At 38.3% G+C, this 24844-nt stretch overlaps 1 protein-coding gene across 2 annotated transcripts in view; it reads right to left on the reverse strand.

The window, feature by feature from the left end:
* TEK (TEK receptor tyrosine kinase) overlaps positions 1 to 24844 on the reverse strand; it is a 114082-nt gene that overhangs the window by 52025 nt on the left and 37213 nt on the right. For both annotated transcript variants that reach the window (XM_090274053.1, XM_090274052.1), the window contains exons 2-6: positions 15105 to 15416; positions 6697 to 6807; positions 5680 to 5832; positions 1416 to 1547; positions 827 to 967 (exon numbers count right to left, since the gene is read on the reverse strand). In XM_090274053.1, the coding sequence (XP_090130179.1) occupies positions 827 to 967; positions 1416 to 1547; positions 5680 to 5832; positions 6697 to 6807; positions 15105 to 15416 (849 nt within the window). The remainder of the gene's footprint in view (positions 1 to 826; positions 968 to 1415; positions 1548 to 5679; positions 5833 to 6696; positions 6808 to 15104; positions 15417 to 24844) is intronic.

The raw sequence follows: 24844 nt of genomic DNA on the forward strand, positions 1-24844 counted from the left end.
TTTTCAGTTACAAATGAGCCTTGCTTATATTTCTATTGAACTGCTCTGCCCTAGGGCATTGTTATCAGGTTGCTGGGACCCCATCATAGTTCCCAATAGCACCAGATGTGGAAAAAGCTGACTTTGTACAGTAATTACTGAAAATTCTTTGAGCTCTGGCTAATTCACTTCATTAATATTCATTGGAAAAGATCTGGCTACAGGTTCAGGTTCAGGTTAAGCTACTGTGCTGCAGTAGATGTGAAACACATACTGCAAAACGGGTGGGAAACACAGACCTTTGTGCCTCATTAAAAGGGAAAGTATATTTTAGAAAGGGCAGAGTGAATCTTCGAGCAGGGGAAGTGAGCACTGCATGAGTAAGGTCCACAAAAGATAAGAGCTTCACTTTCTCAGTTTCCAAATTTAAAATCCTGTCTGGATCTGACCTGAAAGTGCTGATATTTATGATGCACTGAGAAAACAAATCTATGGCCTTCCAACTTAAAGTGTGGTCTGAAAACTAACAGCACCCATACCATGTGGGAGCTCATTAGAAATACAGAACTGCAGGCCCCAGTCCAGACCCATGAAATCAGAATCTGTGTTTTAATTAGATCCCCAGGTGGCGTGTATGCGAAGCACTTTCTCTGAAGTGGAGTCTTCATGTGAAAGCATAATTAACTTTTGATGAAATCATCTGTGATGCAAAACCCTGTAGCTCAGCAATGGATAGAGTGTTGATGGAGAAGTCCAAGTATCCCCTACACTGTGATTTCCAACAAGCCAGACCTCCTTGATAAACCAGCTAGAACTCCCTCCGCTCAGGGTTTTGGTTGGCGCATACCTTCGTTGCACTGCAGACTCTTCCAACCTGTGGCACAGGAACACCCATAGGGGTCTGGGAGGCAGAACACGTAGGACTTGCATCCCTCTGGCCCGCTACACCTTTCTTTACAAGTTCTGCCAAATGTGTGCAGTTCACAAGCTTTGGGGGGAGAAAAAGATGATTAAAGAGTCAAATATGCAATCCTTTGAAATGCATAATTCTTCTTTTAAAGGGTCTCTCCTGGAACCCTGAACACAGGAAGTAACGTAATCTCAGCTGCGGCACAGGCAGGGTGAACACGCTTATGGTCCATTTTACAGACAATGAAACTGCCCCACAACCCACAGTTACACAGGCTGTGTACAGCATGAACCTAGGGGTGACACTCACATCCTGACATCGTAGACGTACTCATGTGTTGCAACTTCCCAAAGTTGACAATAAAAAGCCTTTAGGAAAGGGCACCTTTTTCCAATTCACACAAAAGTATCACATGCCTAGCAGAGGCCATTTATCTTCCATTCCTAACTCTGTCCAGATACAGAATTCTAGATCCAGTGATGTCTTTTTAAATCCACAGCTCACTCATCAGGTACTCTTGACTTACCTTTCTCACACGTTCTCCCCATAAACCCAGGAGGGCAAATGCATTCTCCAGTATCTTCATGGCAGACACCATTGTTCATACATGCAGTGCAGACACGCTTACAGTCAGGTCCCCACTTCTGAGCTTCACATCCTTTTGTTAAGGAAAACAAGGCTGTGGTGAGTAAAGCACATTGACAACAAATCTGCTACATGTCAGTCATTTTAGTAGACACAAGTGAATGAACATAAATACAGTATGATCTTTGCTCTTTAAAAGCTAATAGTTGAATGTGGGAAACAGATATGTTAATGGAAAATAATGAAAGAAACAAAAACAGAAGTACCAAATCCTGTCTTGGGAGTTGAAAAGGGCATAAAGGAAGGCTTCCCAAAAGAAGTGGTACATGAGCTGAATCCGCAGGACCACCTAAGTAGCAAAGAAGATTGGACTGCAGAATGTATTCCACATGAAGGCGAGGCCAAGAGGTGAGCTGCAGGGAGCATGTTCAGGGAGCTGCAGATGTGGTTAAACACTAGAGCAGTAGTTTTCAAAGTGTGATCCTTAATCCATAGTATCTCCATTGCCTGAGAATCTGTTAAACATGCAAACTTCAGACTCCTCATGCATGACCTACTGATGAGAACCTCTGATGGTGGTCTAGCAATCAAAACTTAACAAGTCTTCTAGATGATTCTGATACAAGCCAGAGTTTGAAAACCTCTGGTCTAAAGTGTGTGAAGAAGAAATATGGCTAAAAGGGAAGCAGAAGGTCATAGCATCTACCAATTTTTCAGACAGAAAACATAAAAAGTGAAACAAGACACGCAAACCTAAAGTACATGGATAATAAAATGCTCCTTGATTTACATTTCCTGGCTACTTCTCTCCAGCACTCGATGACTTTAGATTGTTAATTTAATTAGGTCCAAGGATATCGTCTGATATAAGGAAAATCCAGGGAGTTTGGGGTGACCTTTTATGCTCAGGAATTTTATTTAATTTTTCTTCTGAGCATCTTTGTCCCTGAATGCTAATTTCATGATGGTTAAGCTTGGACCCGTGCCTACAACTGACGTAACCTTGTAATTTCTTTGGCAAGAACTACTGGTTATCAGTATTTTCTCTAAAATAATCAAGAAGACTGTCAACACAGGCCTTTTCTTTCTTTCTTTTTTTACAATTGCAATTTTATTTTATTTTTTCTGCCAACATTTTTAATATCATTTTTATTGTTATTCTATTACAATTGTCTCAATTTTCCCCCTTTAACGTCCTCCGCCCATCCGACCCCCCTGCTCCCACAGTCAAGTCCCACAATGTAGTCCATGTCCCTGGGTCATTCGTACATGTTCTTTGTCTAGTCCCTTCCCCTTCTTTCCACCATTATCCCCCTCCTCCTCTCCTCTGGGCACTTTCAGTCTGTTCCATGTTTTCTTGCCTGTGGTTTTATTTTTTTCATTAGTTTATTTTGTTCATTAGATTCCTGTTATAAGTGACATCATATAGAATCTGTCTGTCACTGACTGGCTTATTTCACTTAGCATAATATTCTCCAGTTCCATCCATGCTGTTGCCAAAGGCAGGAGTTCCTTCTTTCTTTCTGCTGCACAGTATTCTATTGTGTAAATGTACCACCGTTTTTTGATCCACTCACCCACTGATGGGCACGTAGGCTGTTTCCAGCACTTGGCTATTGTAAATAGTGCTGCTATGAACATAGGGGTGCATAGGTTCTTTTGAATTGGTGTTTCAGGGTTCTTCAGGTATAATCCCAGCAGCAGAATTGCTGGATCAGAAGGTAGTTTCATTTTTAGCTTTTTTAAGGAAATTCCATCCTGTTTTCCACAGTGGCTACACCAGTCTGCATTCCCACCAACAGTGAACTAGGGTTCCCTTTTCTCCACATCCTTGCCAGCACTTGTTGTTTGTTGATTTATTAGTGATGATCATTCTGACAGGTGTGAGGTGATATCTCAATGTAATTTGAATTTGCATCTCTCTGATGGCTAATGATGTTGAGTATCTATTCATATGTCAATTGGTCATCTGTATGTCCTTGGAGAAGTGTCTATTCAGATCCTTTGCCCATTTTTTAATTTTTTTTTTTTTTTGTCTATCTGGTCAACACAGACCTTTTCTTACAGGCTTCCACTTACTAGATAAAGCTACAAAATGTCTAAAAGCTAATATATGCATGCCTTAAAATATAAATGGAAAAATGATTCTTTACAATTAGTGATTTCTTAAGAGCCTGATCACAGGCTGTTTGCCCATAGTGAAGACTAATGATGGCAAATGCCAGAGATGAAAATGGCTTCCTGTTGCATTAAACTATGTCTCTAGCCCTGTAATTATATGTAGACCTGTCCCAGCTTCATGCCAAGTCTTCTGAAGGAGGAGGAAATGAAGCTCGAGGGAATAATTGAGCTGATGTCTTGGGGATTGAGAAGTCAGGAAAAGAATTTGTTGATAAGTAACAAGTATGCAATTAAGCTTTGTTATTTACTTAAAAAGCCTCATGGTTTTGTGCTTTAGGAAACCACATATTCATGGCATACAGACAGAAATCCTGTAAACTTGGTGCTTGTGAAGAATCTTTGTCAGAGAGAGAACTTGTACTGAACAGAAATCTTATAAACATCATCAGTGTGACTTTTAGTACACAGTCTTTAAGCACTGACTGCTCCTAAACTTCAGTCCATCCTGGACAGAGAAGCTCACCATTATGAGAAATGGATAAATGCCTTCAAATGCCTGAACATCAGAGATATCATACTGGGGAAAAATGCTTTTAAATGGGATAACTGTACCAAAACCCAAACTTCTCAGAATGATTTTAGATATTAGCAGTGTTCCTTAAACAGTTCCACTGAAATACTTCTAAGAGCAAAAGAGAATAAACATGTGCTCCTAGCAATCTGAGAAAGAGACAACTTGAAGATCAAAGTGTGCTTAAAGTCTTTTGCTTTATCTTAAAAGTTCAGGTGAATTTTAAATTCCAGTCTATGCTAAGTCATTTTTAAAGCTTTAAACTTTTTACCATACATCAACATCTGGCATTTCTGATACTGTTGGAAAACATGCCCATTTACCCCAGACTCTGAACACTGTGGTGCATGTGCTATGTCAGACTGGAGAGAAACCATCTAAGACATGAAAATAAACCGTGTCCTTGCCATCCAGACTTTCCATGAGTGTAGTGAAGTAAAAGGGATTTTCAACTGCCAAACTGGATGAACCACACTTTTCATACTCCCATGGTCATATTGCAATACCTGTTTATCGATTTATGTATATACCTGCTCGAACTGGGAATTATCCAAGGGACAGTGGCTAATCTTATTACTCTTGTATTTTCAACACCAATACAATGCTTGACACAGTTACAATCAACACATATTTGCTGAATGAACGAATATAATGCAAAGCAAAATAAATGCTCTTTCTGAGTTAGAGATCCCAATCATTAGAGGAATGACAAAACATCCCAAGTACTTAGGCCTGAAGCTTGAATATTTAATATCATGGATACCTCACATACCTGGGGAAAACTCAGGGCAAATTTTTTGTTTACTACAGATCAATTTCTTGTAAAAATTACTGGTGACTATTACTTCCCATTTCAATAGCTATAACAGGGTGTGGGGTAGTTTCCACTAGTTCTAACTCTTGCATTTTTTAAACCTGAAAATAGAAACCACATGAGATTTAAATGATATGGACTGTGTGAAATTTACAGGAGATTTATTGTTTAACAAGATATTAGACCAACCCAGAAGGCCCACCTCATCCCCCTGTAGGACACCTATCAGGGATACTCTACTGCTCAGTGTGATTTCCCCTTTTTGTAGGAATGATGTTGTTATTCAAGTATGAGGTCCCAGTGTCTGCACCATAGTATGTGGCTTGACCCTTGCCTAGAGCTTGTTGGTCAAGGTGAATAGACATCTGACATATGTTAGTGAGACCAATTTTATTTTGTCATGGGATTTCAAACTGTGGAAGTAAAAGATACATCACTGAAGCTAAGTCAGGGTAAGGGGAGGTAGCATCCTAGAGAGAAAGATCACTCTTCCACACCAGTGCTGAGCCCCAGATTGTCCCTGGAGCCTATCTTTTTTTGTAAAGTTACTTGTCAGCTTTTCCATCAATTTTCTAAGAGTCCTTAGTATACTTCCAACAAGTTCCTGGTTTTTGCTTAAATAGCCAGAGTCAGTTTGTTACTTGCAACCAAAAATCCTAACAACTATGCCATCACAATGGAGGCCTCTCAGTCACTTACTCCGGACTATCAGTCTGGTGAAGGCTGAAGTGAAGAGGTTTCCTCCTATGTACCTGGCCGAATACACTCCAGCATCCTGGGGCTGAGCATGAGGCAGGTGCACTTCTAAAATATCAGGTACTTCATGCCGGGGCACTGAATGGATGAAGGAACCTGGTAAAGGAGAAGAGTAGAGCATAATGGGTCATGCTCAAACACTCCTGTTTCCTTGTCTGGCTCCTCTACTTGATCAGCTGTCCATGACCCAATAGAAAATATACTCTAGCATACTGAATGCAGGAGAAGAATGAAAAGGCGGAGCTGCTCAGTGCTCTCCAACAGTCAAGAAAGGTGTGGTGATAGAGCAGCTAGTCTATTAGTCTATGGGATCTACTGCCAAACACATGGAGATGGGCATACACTGAAGTTCTTATCTTCTGCAGGGAGAGGTGAACAGGCAAATCTGGGTGAGAAATGTCAGAAAACCCTGACAACTAATTAATTAACCAGAAGATACCTAGAATTACTACTCCCATCTGGAAGTCATATCCACCCACAGAACTCAGAATAATCCCCAGCAATATTTTAGCTGAATCAGGTAACTGCCATCAAGTGATGCAAAACTGTAGTTGGATGGAGACAGATTTGGATTGCACAGTGAAGACCACCAGAATGATTGCCAGTTGGCTCTCTGGGCTCATTCTAGTTATTTTCTTAAATTTGCAATCAAAAAAGCAAACATTTTATATGGCAGAATTTGAAACCCCACTTATCACATCACGATAGGGTTTATTGTACATTTATAATTCGTGTTGTACATTCACATATATATGTGAATCTCTATGTTAATTTACTTGATTAAGTCACCAAACACATTGCCAAAGAGAGCTTCTATTATATAATATGATTAGCTTGTATCATAGTAGTTCTACTTCCAATATCTGCTCCTAAGAGTGCAATAAGATAATGACCCAATATGTTTTCTCCTATCTGACATCTCACATCATGGTGCTCAAAGGAAACAAAACACACACTCACCATTTTTGTAAATCACTGCATCTTCTTCTTTAATCAAGACCTTTTTGAAAGATATGTTCACATTATCTCCCCTGTCCACAGTCATAGTTAAAGTAGCTGGTAGGAAGGAAGCTTTTAAAAGAGAGAGAGAAAACAAACGAGAAAATGAGGTCACATATCTTCTCCAGGAGCAATTGAACTCTGAACTTTAGATGATGACTGCTGGCTCTGCACAGGAGTCAGCTGGTTTGCATGATTTTAAAAACAGTGGTAGCTAATGGGTTTTAACCTTTCTTGAGGTTATTATTATTTTTTTAAGAATCTGATGAAAGGAAGGGTTATTTTCTCTGCAAAAATGTAAATATATACACACAACATACATGTATACATTTTTCCGTGCAACTAGCTGGGGAAGTGAAGATTCTGTGTTGATTACTACCTATTACCAAACTAATATCTGATATTAACTATAAACTATATTCAATATGAATCTGCCATCCTTCCCCAATGCCTAACAAGTTTTCTCAAAGCTGAATAGAATATGAATGGACAGGTATTTTCCAAATGGCTTTTCTGTTGGTTCTTTTTGGTTTTAGTTGCCCTAAATAATTCCCATTGCTCTAGAATGGCCCAAGCGTTTCTCAAATAGAATCAGTACAATGCTGCACTTACTACTAAAGGTGTAAATATTGAAATATTGAAGAATAAGGCAAAAATAGGTCCCCATATGTTTCCTTTTATCCTTTAGTTATCTATATATGAACTAATATAATCATGAGACTGAAGAACTGAAATGAAACTGGACTGGTTATTGTATATTTGGCTTATAATATCATTTTGGAAACTTAGAACAAAACATTGCCTGAGTTCCTTGTTTTTTGTGAACAAAATCTTCTTACATTCTCCCAGCTACAATAGTTCCTAAATCCCTTTAACTTATATCATAATCTGCAGGGAGCCGCAGCTACAAGAATAAGGGGTATTAACTCTAGCTTTTAAATTAAGTCAGTTTTTAAAATGTCAGCTTTATTAAGGTATAATTGACATTGAAGTTGAGCCAATATTTAAATGTAAGGATAACCACTAAAAGGAGAAAAACAGAATATATAAACTTCCTAAATAAGAATGGCAAGAAGAATGGAAGAAACCAGAAGACATAAAAAGAGGAAATAGCACAAAGAAAAATCACAGCATACAGAAAAGACAAAATAAAATGGCAGAAGTCATGCCAAATATATGTTAAAAGCCAGAGGGTCTCAGAACAACTATATAAATATGTAAATACATGCTCTTTTCATGAACTATACATTAAGCATAAGGACATACATGAGGTCTGTCCAGAAAGTATCCAGCCATACACTATGAAAAATAAAGACATTTATTTAAGAAGATACAAGATACAAAAAACATTGTATGTAGGACAATGATGCCTCAGTTCCTTTAAAGGTAGGCACCTTGGAACCTCACACAGTTCTCCCAATCGCCATTAGCTCCCCTATCATATTTTCCTAAATCTTGTTAACTGTCTGAAACGTCTTCCCTCTAAAAGGTGAATTTAGTTTTAGGAAAAGCCAGAATTGCAGGGTGCCAAATCTGGACTGTAGAGGGGCTGAGTCACCTGGGTGATTTGATGGTTCACCAAAAAACTCTGCACGAGACATCATACATAAGCAGGTACATTGTGTAATGAAGCTGCCAGTCACCAGTTGCCCATAGCTACAGTCTTCTGAATCATCTGAATAGTTTCCATAGAGGAACGTTCAAGCTCAATGCAAAACTTGATGCAGATTTGTTGTTCTACTCATTCAGTCCTTTTGAGTGTGACAGCCACACAGTACACATGCTCCCTCAATGGTGTCTAACACCCTCACTGGCTAGTACAGTGAAGTCATCATTGTTCGTGCATGTACATTCTAATCCACTCTCCTTGGCTGCCAGGTTAAATCAATGTTGTGAAAACCATTCTCATTTATTAACAATGGTTGGACTTTTTCTGGACAGACCGCATAAGGTTGAGAATAAAGGGACAGAAAAATATATACTGTACAATTAACTAAAAGAAGCCAATATTTATATCAGAAGCAATATTTATATCAGAAAAAAAATCTTTTCTAAAGCCAAAACAAAATTTTAGGGATAAAGATGGTCTTTACATGATGTGAAAAAGACAATCCATCAGGTAGATTAAATTATCTTGAATTTGTATATGCACCTAACAACGGAGCTTCAAAACCCATGAAAGAAAAACTGACAGAATTAAACACAGAAAGTTACAAATCCACAAGTGTTATGGAAACTTTCAAGAACTGATTAATCAAACAGTCCAAAATTAGTAAGGACAACTATAGATTTGAATAATAAAGATCTGTTGGATATTCATGGGCCCCTGCATATAGCTATCTGAATACATGTTATTTTGAAGTATATTGCCTCGCTGTGAAGTCAGAAAGCACAGCTTCATAAATTATGAAGAATCAATATCCCATAGAACAAATTCTCTGACTAGAATGCACCTAAATTATAAATCAATAACAAAACATCTTGCACCTTAACACCTGAATTCCTATAGAGAGGCTTTTAGATTGGGTGGCTTGAGAAGGTAAGCAAGTGCTTAGAGAGCTACCCCGTGAGGGCAGAAGATGCCTCTTAGCCATGCTCGGGATCCAGGCTTTAGGCTTGTCTGATTGTTTTTCTCTGTGACTGCTGACCCAGGCATGGTGCCCTGCCAGGACTCCCACATAAATGCCTTGGCACAGATGGTTACATGGGCAAACCTAGAGAGAGAATGGTATAGACCAAAGGGTACTGTGAGCCCTGGGATAAGACAGCCCGGGGCTTGAGGTTGCCCGCTGCCATCTACTGGGCCTATTTGAGCAAGTTACTTAAACTCTGAACATCACAGTTTCCTCATCTGTAATTTGGAAGTAAAAATATTTATGTTAAAATGTTGTCAGAAATAGTAAATGATGTATGCCAAGCCTCTAGCTGTTTAGAAGAGGTCAGTATCCTTCCCAAATATAAGTAAATGGCAGCAGTGCTGCACTGACATCTGTAATACAGACTTGAGTGGCAGCTTTCTCAACAGGACTGAAATGAATGAACCATGGTGGGAAGGCAGGCAGGCGACAAGGGTGGGGACTTTGGTGGGCTCCCTCTTACACTGACAAGATGCTTCATTTAGCAGTCCTCATGTGTGTAGCTCTTGCTCTCTGTGACATGCTCCTGGGTTCCTGTGATATTTTTTTTTCTGACTATTTTATGCTTTTTTTTTCTTTGTATAGAGTTTGTTTGTATTTTCTGCCCTTTTGTGTGAAGACTGTTTAGCTAACCACGAGGCTTCACACTCAACATTATATCTGAAAAGGAACCAAGATTCCCCCCTATGTTCAACGCCAATGTACTTTTCTTTTCCCCCACTCTGTGGCTCTTTCTTAGTTCAGACTTGTGCCCTTTAAGTTCCCTGTTTTCTTAGGAAGGGACACAGTCATACCAGAGTTCCACTGCTGTCTAGCCTGTTACCTCCTGCATTAATGTTTCTAGGCTACTTGTTTTCTGCTGAGCATGGCACTTCAAGCTTCCTAATGACACGGGAGCCCAGCTTTGACATGGTACACATAGACTGATGTCATGTGACTTGACTGGATCATGAAAACAATAACCACCTTTTAACAGTGCCTACTAATACCAGGCATTATTTTAAGGACTTTGCACATATTCAATTTTTACAGTATCTCTGTGAAATAGATACTACAATTACCCCAATTTTACAGATGAGGAGATTATGGTACAGAGGTTATGTAACCTGTCCAAGATCATACAGCAAGTTCATGGGAGAGCCCAGATTGGAATCAGGTAACTTGGCCCCAGAGACTTTTCATAAGTTATATAGTATTAGTACTCTAAATGCTTAAAGTTCCACTACCTCCTTTTACAAAGGAGATCGCTGAGGCCCAGGTTAGAAGGTGAGTTGCTCAGGATGGCTGAGATGAGCTAATTAACTGATAGAACTTTAATAAAAACACAATTCACTTATTCTTAAGAACTGGAGGAGAAAATAGATGGTAGCAAAAGTTATATAAAAATGTTTCTCATGATGAAAAATAATTGAGAAAAATTACAGTTCTCTCCTTTAATGATAGTTAAAGACTGTCATAAGATTTATGAAGTACTTTTATGTTCATTATTATTTTGCAATATTTCACAAAAGTCCTGTGAAAACAGGATAACCACTTTACCAATGTGGGAGATAGGGTTAAGTTCCTTACTCAAGGCCCCCTAACATTGAATAAAGGTGAAAGTTAAGACACAAACTCAAGAGATCCACACTCATTCCACAACACCAGCTCTCCAGACTCATCATAGTCCAGGCCTGCATCCTTAGCTCTCAATTCTAGCCATTCTGAACTATGTACATGGGTTTCTTCAAACAGACCACGTAGTCATTCATGTCTAAGTTATGAAATTCCTCCTTTCTCTTCTGCTCCTTTTTCCCTATGTCTCACCAACTCCTACTCATTCATCAGTCTTCTTTTAGATGTCACTTTTTCCAAGGGCCTTACACAACCCCTGGGATCCAGGTTAAGTGCTGTCATAGCTGCACTTCCCCATTACAGCACCATTCCAAAGGTATCTCCTGTACTAACCTTAGCATTTCAGGAGGGCAGGTTCATTGAAAGTCAGTGCAAGGTGGTGGGTAGGGCCTGGCCTCTGGAATCAGGCCTGTATTAATCATACCAGGTCCAACAAATGGGAACCAGGTGTACAAATGTACCTAAGTTATTACAATAGCTATAAGCCTCCTCTGTTAACATGGGGTCACAGTAGTCCTCATCAGATATGCATTTGGTAAAGACTAGATTACCATATAGTAATGTATATGAAATTGTTAGGACACATAATAAGTATTTGTGAAGTGTTAACATCATTGCTTTTGCCATGTGTGGCCCCAATAGAGACTTAAGAATACCTGTGGAATGAAAGAATAAATGAATGCATCTGATTTCATATTTCCCTACTTTCTTTATGCTTTTAACATGTTAATTTGTGTTATTTAGATAAAAATGGCTCACCTCTCAACTTCTGTGGAAAGTCTGAGGTTCTTAAAGTAATGTTATTTCTTAGATGAAAATAGGGGAAAAAATCACCTAGGTTTCTTCTGATGGAATACTCTGACATGGATCTTTGGATGTGAAAATGTCTCAAACTTCATATCTACCTCCTTACTCTCAAATGAAATCAGCAGTACAGTTTCAATAAACTGCTTTAGACTGCTTTGGATGATGCCATTGATAAAAACAGGTTGGCCGTTTGGCACATGAGAGTCAATTTAAGCTGTGTTTTGGCACATCTCAAATGGATTTTCCACTTCCTCCCCAGATGTACGAGTCAGCAGCAAGCAGGAATATATTGATGTTTTTGCTATCCTGCTGTGTCCCTGGGCAGCCACTTCTGAGTTCCCATGATGTTTTACCAGGGACTTAATAGTGTCATGAAGACAGAGTTTTGGGGGTTTTCTTGATTCACTATATCTCACACCATATACCAGTCATCAGATGGTCAACAAAAGAAACAGAATCCGTTCAACAGTCTGAGATGTTATTATTAAAATAAAGAAAATTACTACCTATTTTTCTATTTTGTATAAACCTCCACAATTATGTTAATAGATGATATCAAAAGCTTTTATAAATGACCAGGAAAACTAATAGTCCCACTAAATTATTTCTTATTTCAAGACATTATAATAATGATAATTATTGAACATTTACTGTGAGCCAGGTAATGTTGGTGATCTCATTTGATTCTCAAGTGCATGTGGTTCAGTCTCTACCCTTATATATTTTTTCAAATGAGGAAACTATTATTTTAGTTAAGTAATTTGCCCTGGATCAGATCATTAGTTGCAGAGCTGGGTTCAAACCACATATGGCTGACTTCCACTCCCACACCTCTTCACTATGCCCAGGGCTGCTTGGTAGGGTTTCAGTTCAAGTGGTTGTACTTCATAAAACAAGTGCTCAGAATAAGAGAGGGAGATAACACTGCAAGTGATATACAAAGGGTAGTGAAGTGGTCAGAAATACTGGCTCTGAAATCAGATTGCTTGGCATCAAATTTCATTCCCACCATTTACAAACTGCTATTGTTATTACTATGTAACTTATTCTGCAGTGTCTCACTTTATACAAGACTTTTAGGAACATGTATAAATCGTATCTTATTTTAAATGCACTCGTGGGAACTGGCTTCTTGCATATACCATCTTATTTAAAACTTAAGACGATTTTCGAGGTACGTATTATTATACCCATTTCACAGATAATGAAGAATGAGAACTACAGAGGTTAAAAATCTTGCCTAAGCCCACACAGCTAGTAAGTGGTAGAGAAAGAATTAAAATGCAGGTGAAGATGAATTTAAAAGCCATCTTCTCTCACCTCTTTCTCACTATCCAAGCCTGATGTTGCCTCATTTAACTGAATTTACTCTACTCTTTATCTGTGCTGACCTGAACTTTCAGTTTGGAGGGATCATTACAATTGGTTTTTGACTCTCATTGTTCTGGTTTAACATGCTCTACTGGTTCTTATTTATACATTGTCAAGGACAATCGCAGGACATCCCAGAAAGGGCATGGTGGCACTTCACAGTTCATTCCTGTGAAATCATTAGGGCACAAATCTCAGATTATCTTCATTCAGAATGTGGAAATATCAGCAGAAAGATATAACTCTTTATACAAGTGAAATCCCAAATGACACATGTGAAGCATAATAGAGGTGACTCTTCAGCCATGATAGCTTTGGCACACCTCACATCCCTTTGTTCAACCTCTCTTCCCTCACCGGAGAGCTGCATTCCTGGGAATGTCTGCTGTGCATTTTTCCCACTCGCCCTGGTGTCGTTTAAAGGGGACATTACAGTTTTGCTAAGAAACCTTTTCCTTCATTTGTAATGAGTAGTGATTTTATCACTTTTGGCCTTAAAAATGAGCTTGCCGCCTTCAAATCTTTTATTTATCACCATGAGTAAATTCAAAGCAATGTTTTCAGGTGGACCCCAGCTATTCAAAGGGTGGTCTCTCCCTGGAGCACTACATCACCTGGGACCTTGTCAGAAATACAGAAGTCTACCTGCCTATGGAGGCCTGGGGAGCCTTAGGGCAGAACAGAATCATTAAAGAATGTTTATAGCACCATCTGCTTCAAACTGTCATCAGTTTGGTGGACTGCCCTAAACATTTAGCCTAGGACCTACTTCTATTTGAAGAGTAAAGCTCCATCACATCACTGCCTTGTGAGGCAGTAGCAAGGAGTAATCCTCTATCCCTTGCAGAAGACTCTCAACAATCTTCCTTTGAAGTTCTGGTGTTCTGTGAGCTGGGCTTGGGTACTCGACTTCTCAAATTAAATCCTGGTCTCTTCCCAAGAATGGCAACCTGCAAAAAAAGCCAGTTCTTCATCCCTCTCTGTATCCATAACTGCCATTTAACTGGGTAGTAGCCTCCCATTCTGATTTAGGCTCCACTATTTGACTTGCTCTTGCCAATCAAATGAGGCAGAAGTGAGAGAGAATAATACTGACACTAGGTTCAAGAAGCCTCAAGTGTTTCCACTTGTTTTCTTGCACTTTTGCCATCTCCATGAGACAATACTGAGGTTAGCCTGCTAAAAGCTAATACACACATGGAACAGAGTCAAGCTAGCTCAGCCAAGGCCAGTCTAATAAGATGACAGTAAGCCAACATCTATACATAGGAGAAAACCCAGTCAAGATCAGCAGAGCCACCTAATCAACTCAGCTGACTCAGACTCACTAGCAATAAATGCTTCTTGTCTCATGCGTCTGTGGTTTGTGGCCGTGTGTCACACAGAATTCTTGTGGCAATAGATAACTGACATATCAATAATCAATGAGGTTGAGTTATTGATAGATGTTTCTCTTTTTAATTTTTTATTTCTACTATATTTTTCCCCTGAAGACATTAGATTCTGTTAAGAATACTCAGGGGAAGGTCAAAAAAACTAAAGAATCAAATTTTAAAAATCAACAAGAAAGCTCAAAATAGCCAAGAGTTTGGCAATGCACAGTTCTCTTCATTACTGTGACTTTTATATTACATACATATAACATGTTTATATTTTCATAAGGGCTATGGATCTTTTAGTAGAACATATATTTCATTTCATCTTATGAACTAGGAATAATATCTAATGAATGAGCTTGAATGTGAGGGAGTTGGAGTGGATGGTCTCTTTCATCTCTGACTCTCAGTGTGTTAGATACATCAGTGCTTGCAAAAGAGGCAGACAAGGTCTTTAAGCTACGCTCAGGCAGCTTATGCCCAGTCTCCACAAGCAGCTGCCAAAACAAAAGATGTGTGTGTGTCCCAGTGGACCACATTTTCCCATCACTAAGGGGCATGTTACCTTGTTGGCGCATCTTCATGGTGCGGATCTTTACTGCTTCTCCTCGAACACGCCCTTCACAGAAGTAAGCACCATTTATTTTACTAGCCTTTTCTCTCTTCCAAACAACTTTTTTGGCCCATTCTCTGGTGACATCTTGAGTAACTTCTAGTGGGTCCTGGTGTTGGTTCATTAAGGCTTCAAAGTCTCTTCCTATGGTGAGGGGCTCCTGGGGCCGCCATCCAGTGGCAATGCAGGTGAGGGAAGTTTCAGCGTCAGACACAAGAGGTAGGGAATTGATCAAGATCAGGTCCATGGCACCGTCCACTGTTCCTAGATAGAAAGAAGAAGGTTATTACAATGGCCCCCACAGGATAAACCAGTGCATGCAAAGTCTTGTCTAAAAATAGCTTTTTGAGCAGTCTTTCCAAAATGCTACTCTGATCTGGTGGTGATTGTCCATAGAACAGGACCCACAACTCTTTACCATGGCACCACCTCAACCCTATTAACCACTCCTGCACCACTGCACACCCCAGCTGCAGTGGACTGTCAGTTTTTTCCATTCTCCAAAACAAGCTGTGCACTAACCCCCACATTGCCTAAGACGTTAGTGAGGTGTTCAGGCAATGCTTGTTGACATAAATTTATGATAATAGCATTATTGTCATTATTAATTATAATTAATTATTAATTAATTAATAACAATGTCATACTGCCAAATAATAAAGTATTCTAAAGAAATATATCAACAGTATACAAGTCTATGGTTGTGAATATGCAAAAGTGTATTTTTGTATTATTATTTATTAATTATTGTATTATTTTCCATACAAAAAAACTGTAAACCTCCTTTTGCCCACCCCTGTACATGATGCTAATTGTAAGACTCTCATCATTATCAAAGAATTGCCCAATTACATGGTAAATTACACAAGATAAGACAGGGACTGAGTGAAATCTGCATCTCCCTCTGAGCTTCATTTGTGCCGTTTTTAAAACAAGGCTAAAAAGACCTATCTTGCAGGATCCTTGGAAAAATTAAATGAGATAAAGTACATAACTTTCCAAGCACTGTGTCTGTTATATATGGGGTACACAGTGACCATTATTTCCGTTCTCTTTATTCCATTTCCTGAACACCTAAGCCCAAAACTCAACCCTTCCCAAATGCAAAAACAAACTCCTACCTGACCTGCAAAATTTATTCCACAAATGATGAAGCACATTTTAAAAAAGAAAATCCTTTCATTTACCTCTTTCTCTCTCTCTCTCTCTCTCTCTCTCTCTCTCTCTCTCTCTCTCTCTCTCTCTCTCTCTCTCTCTCCTGTTTTGATTTCTAAAGTTTCTAGGATGAACAAATCAAATCTGTGCCTATTCTCTGCTCTTGTTGAATGTGGAGATACCAGAAATGGTTGATTCCCAAATCTACATAAAATGATTAGGTCAAGCACATTGGGTATTGAGGGCCAATTGGAGTCTCAGAGACCTTTCTGTAAATGTGAAGTGATTCCAGTAAGCTACATGTTATCCCATTAAACACCTGGTAAGTTTTCTCAACAACCCTGTGAAGTATGCACCATTATCTTCTTTTAAATATGAAAAAATGGAGGTTCAAAAGATTGGGTAGCTTGTTCTATCTTCCCCAGCTGCTGAATCAGAGCTGAAATTCAAACTCTCACTTATTTTTCAGTCCCTTGGATCACTAAGCACTTTCCTGCCTCAAAGTCTTTATACGCAGGGATCCTTATGCCCAGAATGCTATTCTGCACTCTCTGTATGGCTAACTTCTGCTCTTCCTTTGGGTCTCAGCTTAAATGCCTTTCTCATAGATGGCTTCTCTGTCTACCTTATCTATTATTTTCCACATTCTCATTCCATTAGCCTCTAATTCAGCTTTGTTTGTTTCATAAAGATTACCATAATCTGTGATTATTTTATTTACATTCTCTTCCTCTAAGTGGTAAATTTCATGAAGATGAGGATTGAAGCTGTTTTGTTCACATGGGTTTATATAGGAATATCCTGCTTAGTTTCAGCATATAGGGAACTTAATATTAAGTATTTGTTGGATGGATGCGTGGGTGGATGGATGGACACATTTTATCCCAGATCTTTCTGATTCAAGTCCATCTATTCACTTAACTCTCACTTCTAGAATACTTAGGTTAAAAATTAAAATGCTCTCCTCAATCTAAATAGACTTTCTTGCCCATATTTAAAAGGCTGTTTTGATAATAAGTTTATAGGGAAAAAAGCAAATGTTACATCTTGTACACAATGTGGTAGAAAGGTGATCCATGGTTGCTGAGCATTGGCGGCTGCCTGGTGTTCATTTTCCGAACCTTTTTTGAGTGGCTGCTTGTGCCAAAGCACTGCGTCTGCCATGAAGCCCTCCAACGACTTGTTTTTAATGGCAAGTGCCGATGTTCGATGTGTGCGGTGAGGTTTAAGGATGACTCTACTAGGGGTTACATTTTTATCTGACTAGGAAGAATTTCTAAAAGTTAAATCTCAATCTAAGTGGGAGTTAGAGTTTCTTTTTTTTTTTTTTTTTAATGTAATGATAACTCAACACACGGGATTGAGGGAGAAAATTTTGACTAGAATGGGTTTCCAAGCCTGATCCTGAAGCACCAAACTTGTTTTCAGCCTCAATGGTAACTTTAGGGCCCCAAGAGAGGGGAGAGGGGTTACAATAAGAAAAATGTTGTAAGAGAAGAGCTAGGCCTAGCAGAATGACAGCATCAAAAATAACACCAGAGCATAACTCCCCTTCCACATGCATATTCAGCCCTGCCTCCGAGTGACACCACCTCATCTCCTAGACTCACTCATTCCAGGCGTGCTCCCAGAGAGTCATCAAGAGGAAGGAAACCTGTAATTCTTTCAGCCCTGGTTCCATCCAGCCCCATTTCTAGGGCCAGTTGAGTGACTTGCCAAAACCAAGGGATCTGCTCTGAATTCACTGAACTGCGTGGGCACTGGTGATGGTTTATTTAATGACTTTAGGAAATAATAGAAAAAGCAGTTAATTTAAAAAGACAACCATAATTCATCTGTAAACCATTTCTAGGTATTGATCTGGTTTCTTTTTCCTTTAGCTCCTCCCAGCTCTCTCCATTTACTTTCAGAGATAGAAAGAGAAATTGTGTAACCAAGAGTCTGGATTTGACAATATTTTATTACCCTTATTCAGCAGGCCATTTATAGAAAGCCCTTTTCCACAAGGAAGTCAGCTGTCCTTTGTAATGCCATTTACAATAAAATACCAAAAGGATTTTGTATATTATCTTTGGATATGAGAAGAAATCCTTACCAGATTCCTAGGACAGATCTTAAAAACCATCTTGTTTTAGTTTTCCTAAAACAAGAGTCCATATTTATACTTGTTCGTAAATACTTAAAGAATTTCTGGAAGGTGATACATGAAATTAGGAACAAGGGTGGACCATTAGGGGAGAACTGGGTATTCGGGGGACAGTAATGGGAGGAAGTCTTTTCACTGTATATGTATGTGTTCTGGCTTTTGAACAACTCGAATATTACCTGCACATAAAAATTAAATTTAAAAATGTAAATGTCATTGCCCTTCCCTTAAAAGGCACATTGGAAGGGACTCAAGAGCCATAGAAATACATATGTCTCTCACCATTTATCCCTACATCCTCTCCAAATCTCCTTGGATTATATCCAAATAATGCATTTTCTCTTTCTCTCTATTTTGGACTAATAATAGGAAATATGATGTCATTCTACAATGTTGGAAAAAATTTTAAAACATGAGTTAAAATAGGGGAATGATGATGGCCAAATTCAGCCTTTTAAAGAAAACAAAGGAGTAGAGGCCCTATTGCAATGGGTATATCTGTGGCTTGTGGATTCTTATAAGAGTTCAATGACTGCAATCACATGGCTGGAATCTTCTATTAGAGACATTTTCCTAAGAATAATTGCCAAAAGATAGATCCCCTCTAGGCTCCCACAAATATCAGTCCCTATGCTTAACACCTTTTCCTACATTACAGCTTTATCCTCTCCAGTCATATTGAGTTGTTTTATTACAACCACAATCCAAAAGATTGTGATCAAATTCATTAATTAGTTCAATTTACACTTCTACCATCAAGGCTAGGAGTTCACTATAAGTAAAAGTAAGATGCATACTGAATTTCATACATCTTATATATTTTAGAGATTGTCAGTATTTTTCCTTAGCAAAGATCTTGCAAACACTTTTCAATATTTGCATAAAATGTGTCTTGTTTACAGGGAAATACTGGCCATCATGACATGACATCTGCCAAGTTAACAAATGATTGTTCATCATGATTGAAACATAACAAGATCCTAAAATGCTGTTTTGTTCATTGTTTTTTGTGATCAGCATCTAATCTTTACAGTAACATTTTCTCTCTAAGTCACACTGTGGTGCATTCAAAACCTTATTTAAATCTTGTATTTGCATTTAGATTTTCTTTTATCCAATAATGTTTTGAATAATGGCCCATTGACTAAGAGATGGAAATAGCTTTCTTTAAAAATAGTAATATAAATAATTGTGGACCTAAATCACCATCCATATAATAGAACTAAATTGAATTAGAAATTAAAGACAGAGCTGTGTTTTTCAAACTGTGTTTCAAAGAGTTATTTCTTATTTTCTAAAATGTTTTTGTGAATGCTGGAGGTGAAATCAAGAATAGATTTCAGACACACCCACTCACATATATACACTCACTGAACTGCTCAACTTTCATCTGCCCTTTCACACTGGGCTTCACATTGTTTTCACTTGGGAACAAAATTATTTTATTAAATAACAATATATAAAACCTCAAAGGTCATCATTTTAACTCAATTTTTTTACAGATGAAAAACATGAAAGGTCAAATATAAATATCCACGAAAATACATTTCACTGCAGCACAAAGTGCTTATTCCAATTAGCCTGCTGTCTCTCTCTTCCCACATTCAAGCTCAGCACTGCTGCAGATGGTCAAGTTCTGATGAACCCAGCTTCCTGCTCTTCGAAGTGCTGGCAGGCTAAGAGGAAAAAGCAAGTTAAATTATTGCATACTGAGGCTATTTCATTGTGCTTCTTATCACCCAAGAATTGTAGTGTTGTGTGGAGTTTCACTGCTATGTATCTAGAATAAGGTCACAGGTGTTCAGAACTATCTGTATGGTTTCTTGGAAGTCCAGTAATGACTATGTTGAAAAATTTCCCAACGGTATTCTTGGTTATCCCACCTTTCTAACAGCAATAGATATCTTTCTTTAAGTTTTAACTATTTAAAATGGGCACTACCCAGTGGACACTACTTTAGCCAAAAGCAATTTGAAATCAAGTGTTTGGCAATAAACTGAAAAGGTCTTAGCCAAAAGTATTTCTGGAATCAAAGCCCTAAGTAATGAGTCAAGGAAGAAAAGGCAACCCCAAAACTTTCCAGGATATTTGGTGGAATTATTTGGATTTTAGTTTAGTTGTTTGTTTATGCTGTCCAAAAAGAAAAATTATCTTTAAACAAAATTCTTATTAAGTCATTTATATGTCCAGTCATCCATTTAGTAAACAAATTTATCAAGCACTTCCAAGTGCTAGGTTCTACAACTGGCCCTGGACACACAAAAATGAATAAAGCAGATATAATGTCAATCCTCATGTCGTCGTCGTCGGCAGCCGTCCGTCTCGAGAGACGATGGTGTAGCTTCTTAAGAGTCTATCTGCACCGCCGAGAATGGCTGTGCAGTCCGACTCCGGAGTGACATCGTATCTGTCTCCTCCCGTGTTGAATCGACATCTTGCGATGACGCTGAAGCTACAGAGCCTGGGCAGGGTGATATGGAGGGTCTGCTGTTGCCCATGCAGCAGACCCCCCCTCTCTTCGCAGCTGAAGGGTCCAAGGGAAAGACGGAGTCAATACAGCTTGGCTTCAGGTGCGCCGCAGGAGTTGCCGGTGTTGACTACAACGTCAAACCGCCTTAGGGACTCCGGCTCCGGATTTTCTGTCGGGGTTTACTCCCCTAGCCTTTCCCCTGAAGAGGTATGCCGCAAGGCAGCGGAGGTTTTTTGGAGTCAGAGTTTTCCTTCTCTGATGTACCCTGACTGGAAGATCGAACCAGCGACACTTAGCTCGCAGGCCGACGCTCAATCCACTGAGCTAAACCAGCCAGGGCCCAATCCTCATGTAGCTCACAGGCAAATGAGAAAGACAGACATGGAAAACTAAGCACATAAATAAATATAAAACCAGAACCATAATAGGTACTATGAGAGAGAATTGCAGGGTGCTATTGAATACCATGATGATGAACTTAATCAGGCTTGGTTGAAGTGGGCAAAGGGTTTGTGGATCAGGTAAGTCTCCCTGAGAAATGACATCTGGCCTGAAGGAGAGTTAGAGTTACTCAAGCAAGGAAAAAGGATATGAGAAGATAGTCAGAAAAGTCTATAGTACTTCTTTGTACTATGAAGCAGGGTGTTGAAAATGAAGAAGTGTTCAATATAACTCATTTCTAGAATGTTCTTTCTTTTTTTATTTAATCTTTATTATATTTTTTCCATTATTATTTAGTCCCCTTACACCCACCCTAGCAATTTCCACACTGTTATCCACATCCATGGGTCCTTTTTCTTTTTCACTCAATCCCCCTACCTCCTAACCTCCCCCTCCCAACTAGCTGTCGTTGGGCTCTCCATCTATGAGTCTGTCTTTGTTTTGCTTATTCAGTTTGTTCATTCAATTCTGCATATGAGTGAAATTATATGGTATTTGTCTTTCTCTGACTGTCTTACTATACACTTAGCCTAATGTTCTCCAGGTCCAACCACAGTCACAAATAAAATTTTCTTCTTTTTTATGTCTAAGTAGTATCCCATTATGTAAATGTCCTATAGTTGTTTTACCTACTCATTTACTGATGGACACTTGGGCTGCTTCCATATCTTGGTGATTGTAAATAATGCTGCAATGAACACAGGGATGCTTGTGTTCTTTCAAATTAGTGTTTTGGGATCCTTTGGCTATATTCCCAGAAGTGGGATTGCTGGGTCAAAAGGCAGATCCATTTTTAATTTTTTAAGGTATCTCCATACTGCTTCCCACAGTGAATGCACCAGTCTGCATTCCCATCAACAGTGCAAAAGGGTTCCCCTTTCTCCATATCATCCCCAGCACTTGTTGTTTGTTGAACTATTTATGATGGCCATCTGAAAGGTCTGAGATGGTATCTCATTGTGGTTTTAATTTTCACTTCTCTGATGATTTGTGACATTGAGCATCTTTTCATCTGTCTGTTGGTCATCTGTATGTCCTCTTTGGAGAAATGTCTATTCAAGTCCTTTGGCTATTTTTTAATTGGATTGGTTTTTTGTTGTTGTTGTTGTTGTTGAGTTTATAAGTTCTTTAAAAGTTTGGATATTTACCCCTTATCAGATGTATAGGCAAATATGTTCTCCCATTCTTTAGGCTGTATTTTTATTTTGTTGATGATTTCCTTTGTTGTGCAAAAACTTTTTAGTTTGATGTAGTACCAGTTGTTTATTTTTTTTCTTTTGCTTCCCTTGCCTGGGGAGATAGATCAGATGAAGAATTGGTATGAGCAATGTCTGAGATTTTACTGACTATGATTTTTTCTAGGATTTTTAGGGTTTCAGGTCTAACATTTAAGTCTTTAATAAATTTTGAATTTATCCTTCTGAGTGGTGTAAGAAGGTGGTTCTAGTTTAATTTTCTACACATATCTGTCCAATTTTCCAAATATGATTTAATAAATAAACTGTCTTTAGCCCATTGTATGTGCTTATTTCCTCCTTTATAGTCAAATATTAATTGACTATAAAGGTGTGGGTTTATTTCTGGGCTCTATTCTGTTCCATTGATCTATGTGTCTGTTTTTATGCCAGGCTGTTTTGATTACCATGTCCTTATAGTATAGTTTGATATTAGATAGCTTGATTCCTTCAACTTTATTCTTCTTTCTCAGGGTTACTGTTGTTATGCGGGGCCTTTTGTGGTTCCATAAATTTTGGAAATATTTGTTCTAGTTCTGTGAGATATGTCATTTGAATCTGGATAGGAATTGCATTAAATCTATAGATTCCTTTGGGTAGTATGGACATTTTAATGATGTTAATCCTTCCTGTCCATGAACATGGTATGTGCTTCCACTTGTATATTCTCCAATTTCTTTCTTCAGTGTCTTATAATTTTCTATGTATAGGTCTTATACATCCTTGGTTAAGTTTATTCCTAGGTATTTTATTCTTTCTGAAGCAATTTTGAATGGGATTGTTTCTTAATTTCCCTTTCTGTTAGCTCATTGTTGACATACAAAAATGCAACTGATTTCTGGATATTAATTTTTTATCCTGCTACTTTGCTGAATTCATTGATCAGTTCTAGTAGTTTCTTGGTGGAATCTTTGGGGTCCTCTATGTACAGTATCATGTCATCTGCAAATAAAGACAGTTTTCTCTTTCCTTTACAATATGGATGCCTTTTATTTCTTCTTGTCTGATTGCTGTGGCTAGAACTTCCTTTTGGAAGAAGAGAGGTGTGGCTAGGACTTCCTATTGGAATACTATGTTGAATAAGAGAAGTGAAAGCAGACATCCCAATCTTGTTTCCAGTCTTAAGAGAAATGCTTGTAGCTTTTGTCCATTTAATATGATGTTGGCAGTGGGTTTTTCATTACATGGCCTTTATTATTGTTTAGTTATGTTCCCTCTGTTCCTACTTTGCTGAGCAGTTTTATCGTAAAAGGGTACTGGATTTTATCAAATGCTTTTTCTGCATCTGTCGATATGATCATGTGGCTTTTACCTTCATTTTGTTTCTAGGTGAATCACATTTATTGACTTGTGAATGGTGCACCAATCTGAATTCCTGGAATAAATCCCACTTGATCATGGTGCATGATCTTTTTGATGGACTGCTGTATTTGGTTTGCTAATATTTTGTTGAGGATTTTAGCACCTGTGTTCATCAGGGATATTGTCCTTTAATTTTGTCTATCTTTTTTTCTTTGTATTCTCTTTATCTGGTTTTAGAATTAGAATAATGCTGGCCTCATAAAATGAGTGTGGAAGGCTTCCCTCCTCTTGAATGTTATGAAATAGTTTTAGAGTAAGCATTAGTTTTTGGAATGTTTGGTAAAATTCACCTATGAAGACATCTGGTCCAGGGCTTTTGTTTGTTGAGAGTTTTTTGATTACTGCTTCAATCGCTAGGTGTAATCTGTCTATTCAGATTCTCTTATTCTTCCTGATTTAGTTTTGGAAGAGTGGATGTTTCTAAGAATTTATCTATTTCATCCAGGTTGTCCAGTTTGTTGGCATATTTGTTCATAATATTTCCTTACAATCCTTTGTATTTCTTTGGTTCAGTTGTTATTTCTCCTCTTTCATTTCTGATTTTATTTATTTGGATCTTTTTTCTTTTCTCATTGATGAGCCTGATTAAAGGTTTTCCAATCTTATCTTTTCAAAGAACCAGCTGTTGGAGTCATTAATGTTTTGCATCATTTTTTAGACTCTATTTCATTTATTTCTGCTCTGATCTTTATTTCTTCCTTCCTTCTACTCATATTGGGCTTGGCTTATTGTTCCTTTTCAAGTTCCTTTAAGTGTAAAGTTAGATTGTTTATTTGAGCTTTTCTTTCTTTCTTTTTTTTTTTTGAGATAGCCTATAATGCTATGAATTTTCCTCTTAGGGTTGCTTTTCCAGTGTCCCACAGATTTTGGATTGTGTCCTTAT

The sequence above is a fragment of the Furipterus horrens genome, unplaced genomic scaffold (genome assembly GCF_987537825.1).
Source record: "Furipterus horrens unplaced genomic scaffold, mFurHor1.1.pri manual_scaffold_4, whole genome shotgun sequence".
In the NCBI taxonomy this organism is placed as follows: domain Eukaryota; kingdom Metazoa; phylum Chordata; class Mammalia; order Chiroptera; family Furipteridae; genus Furipterus; species Furipterus horrens.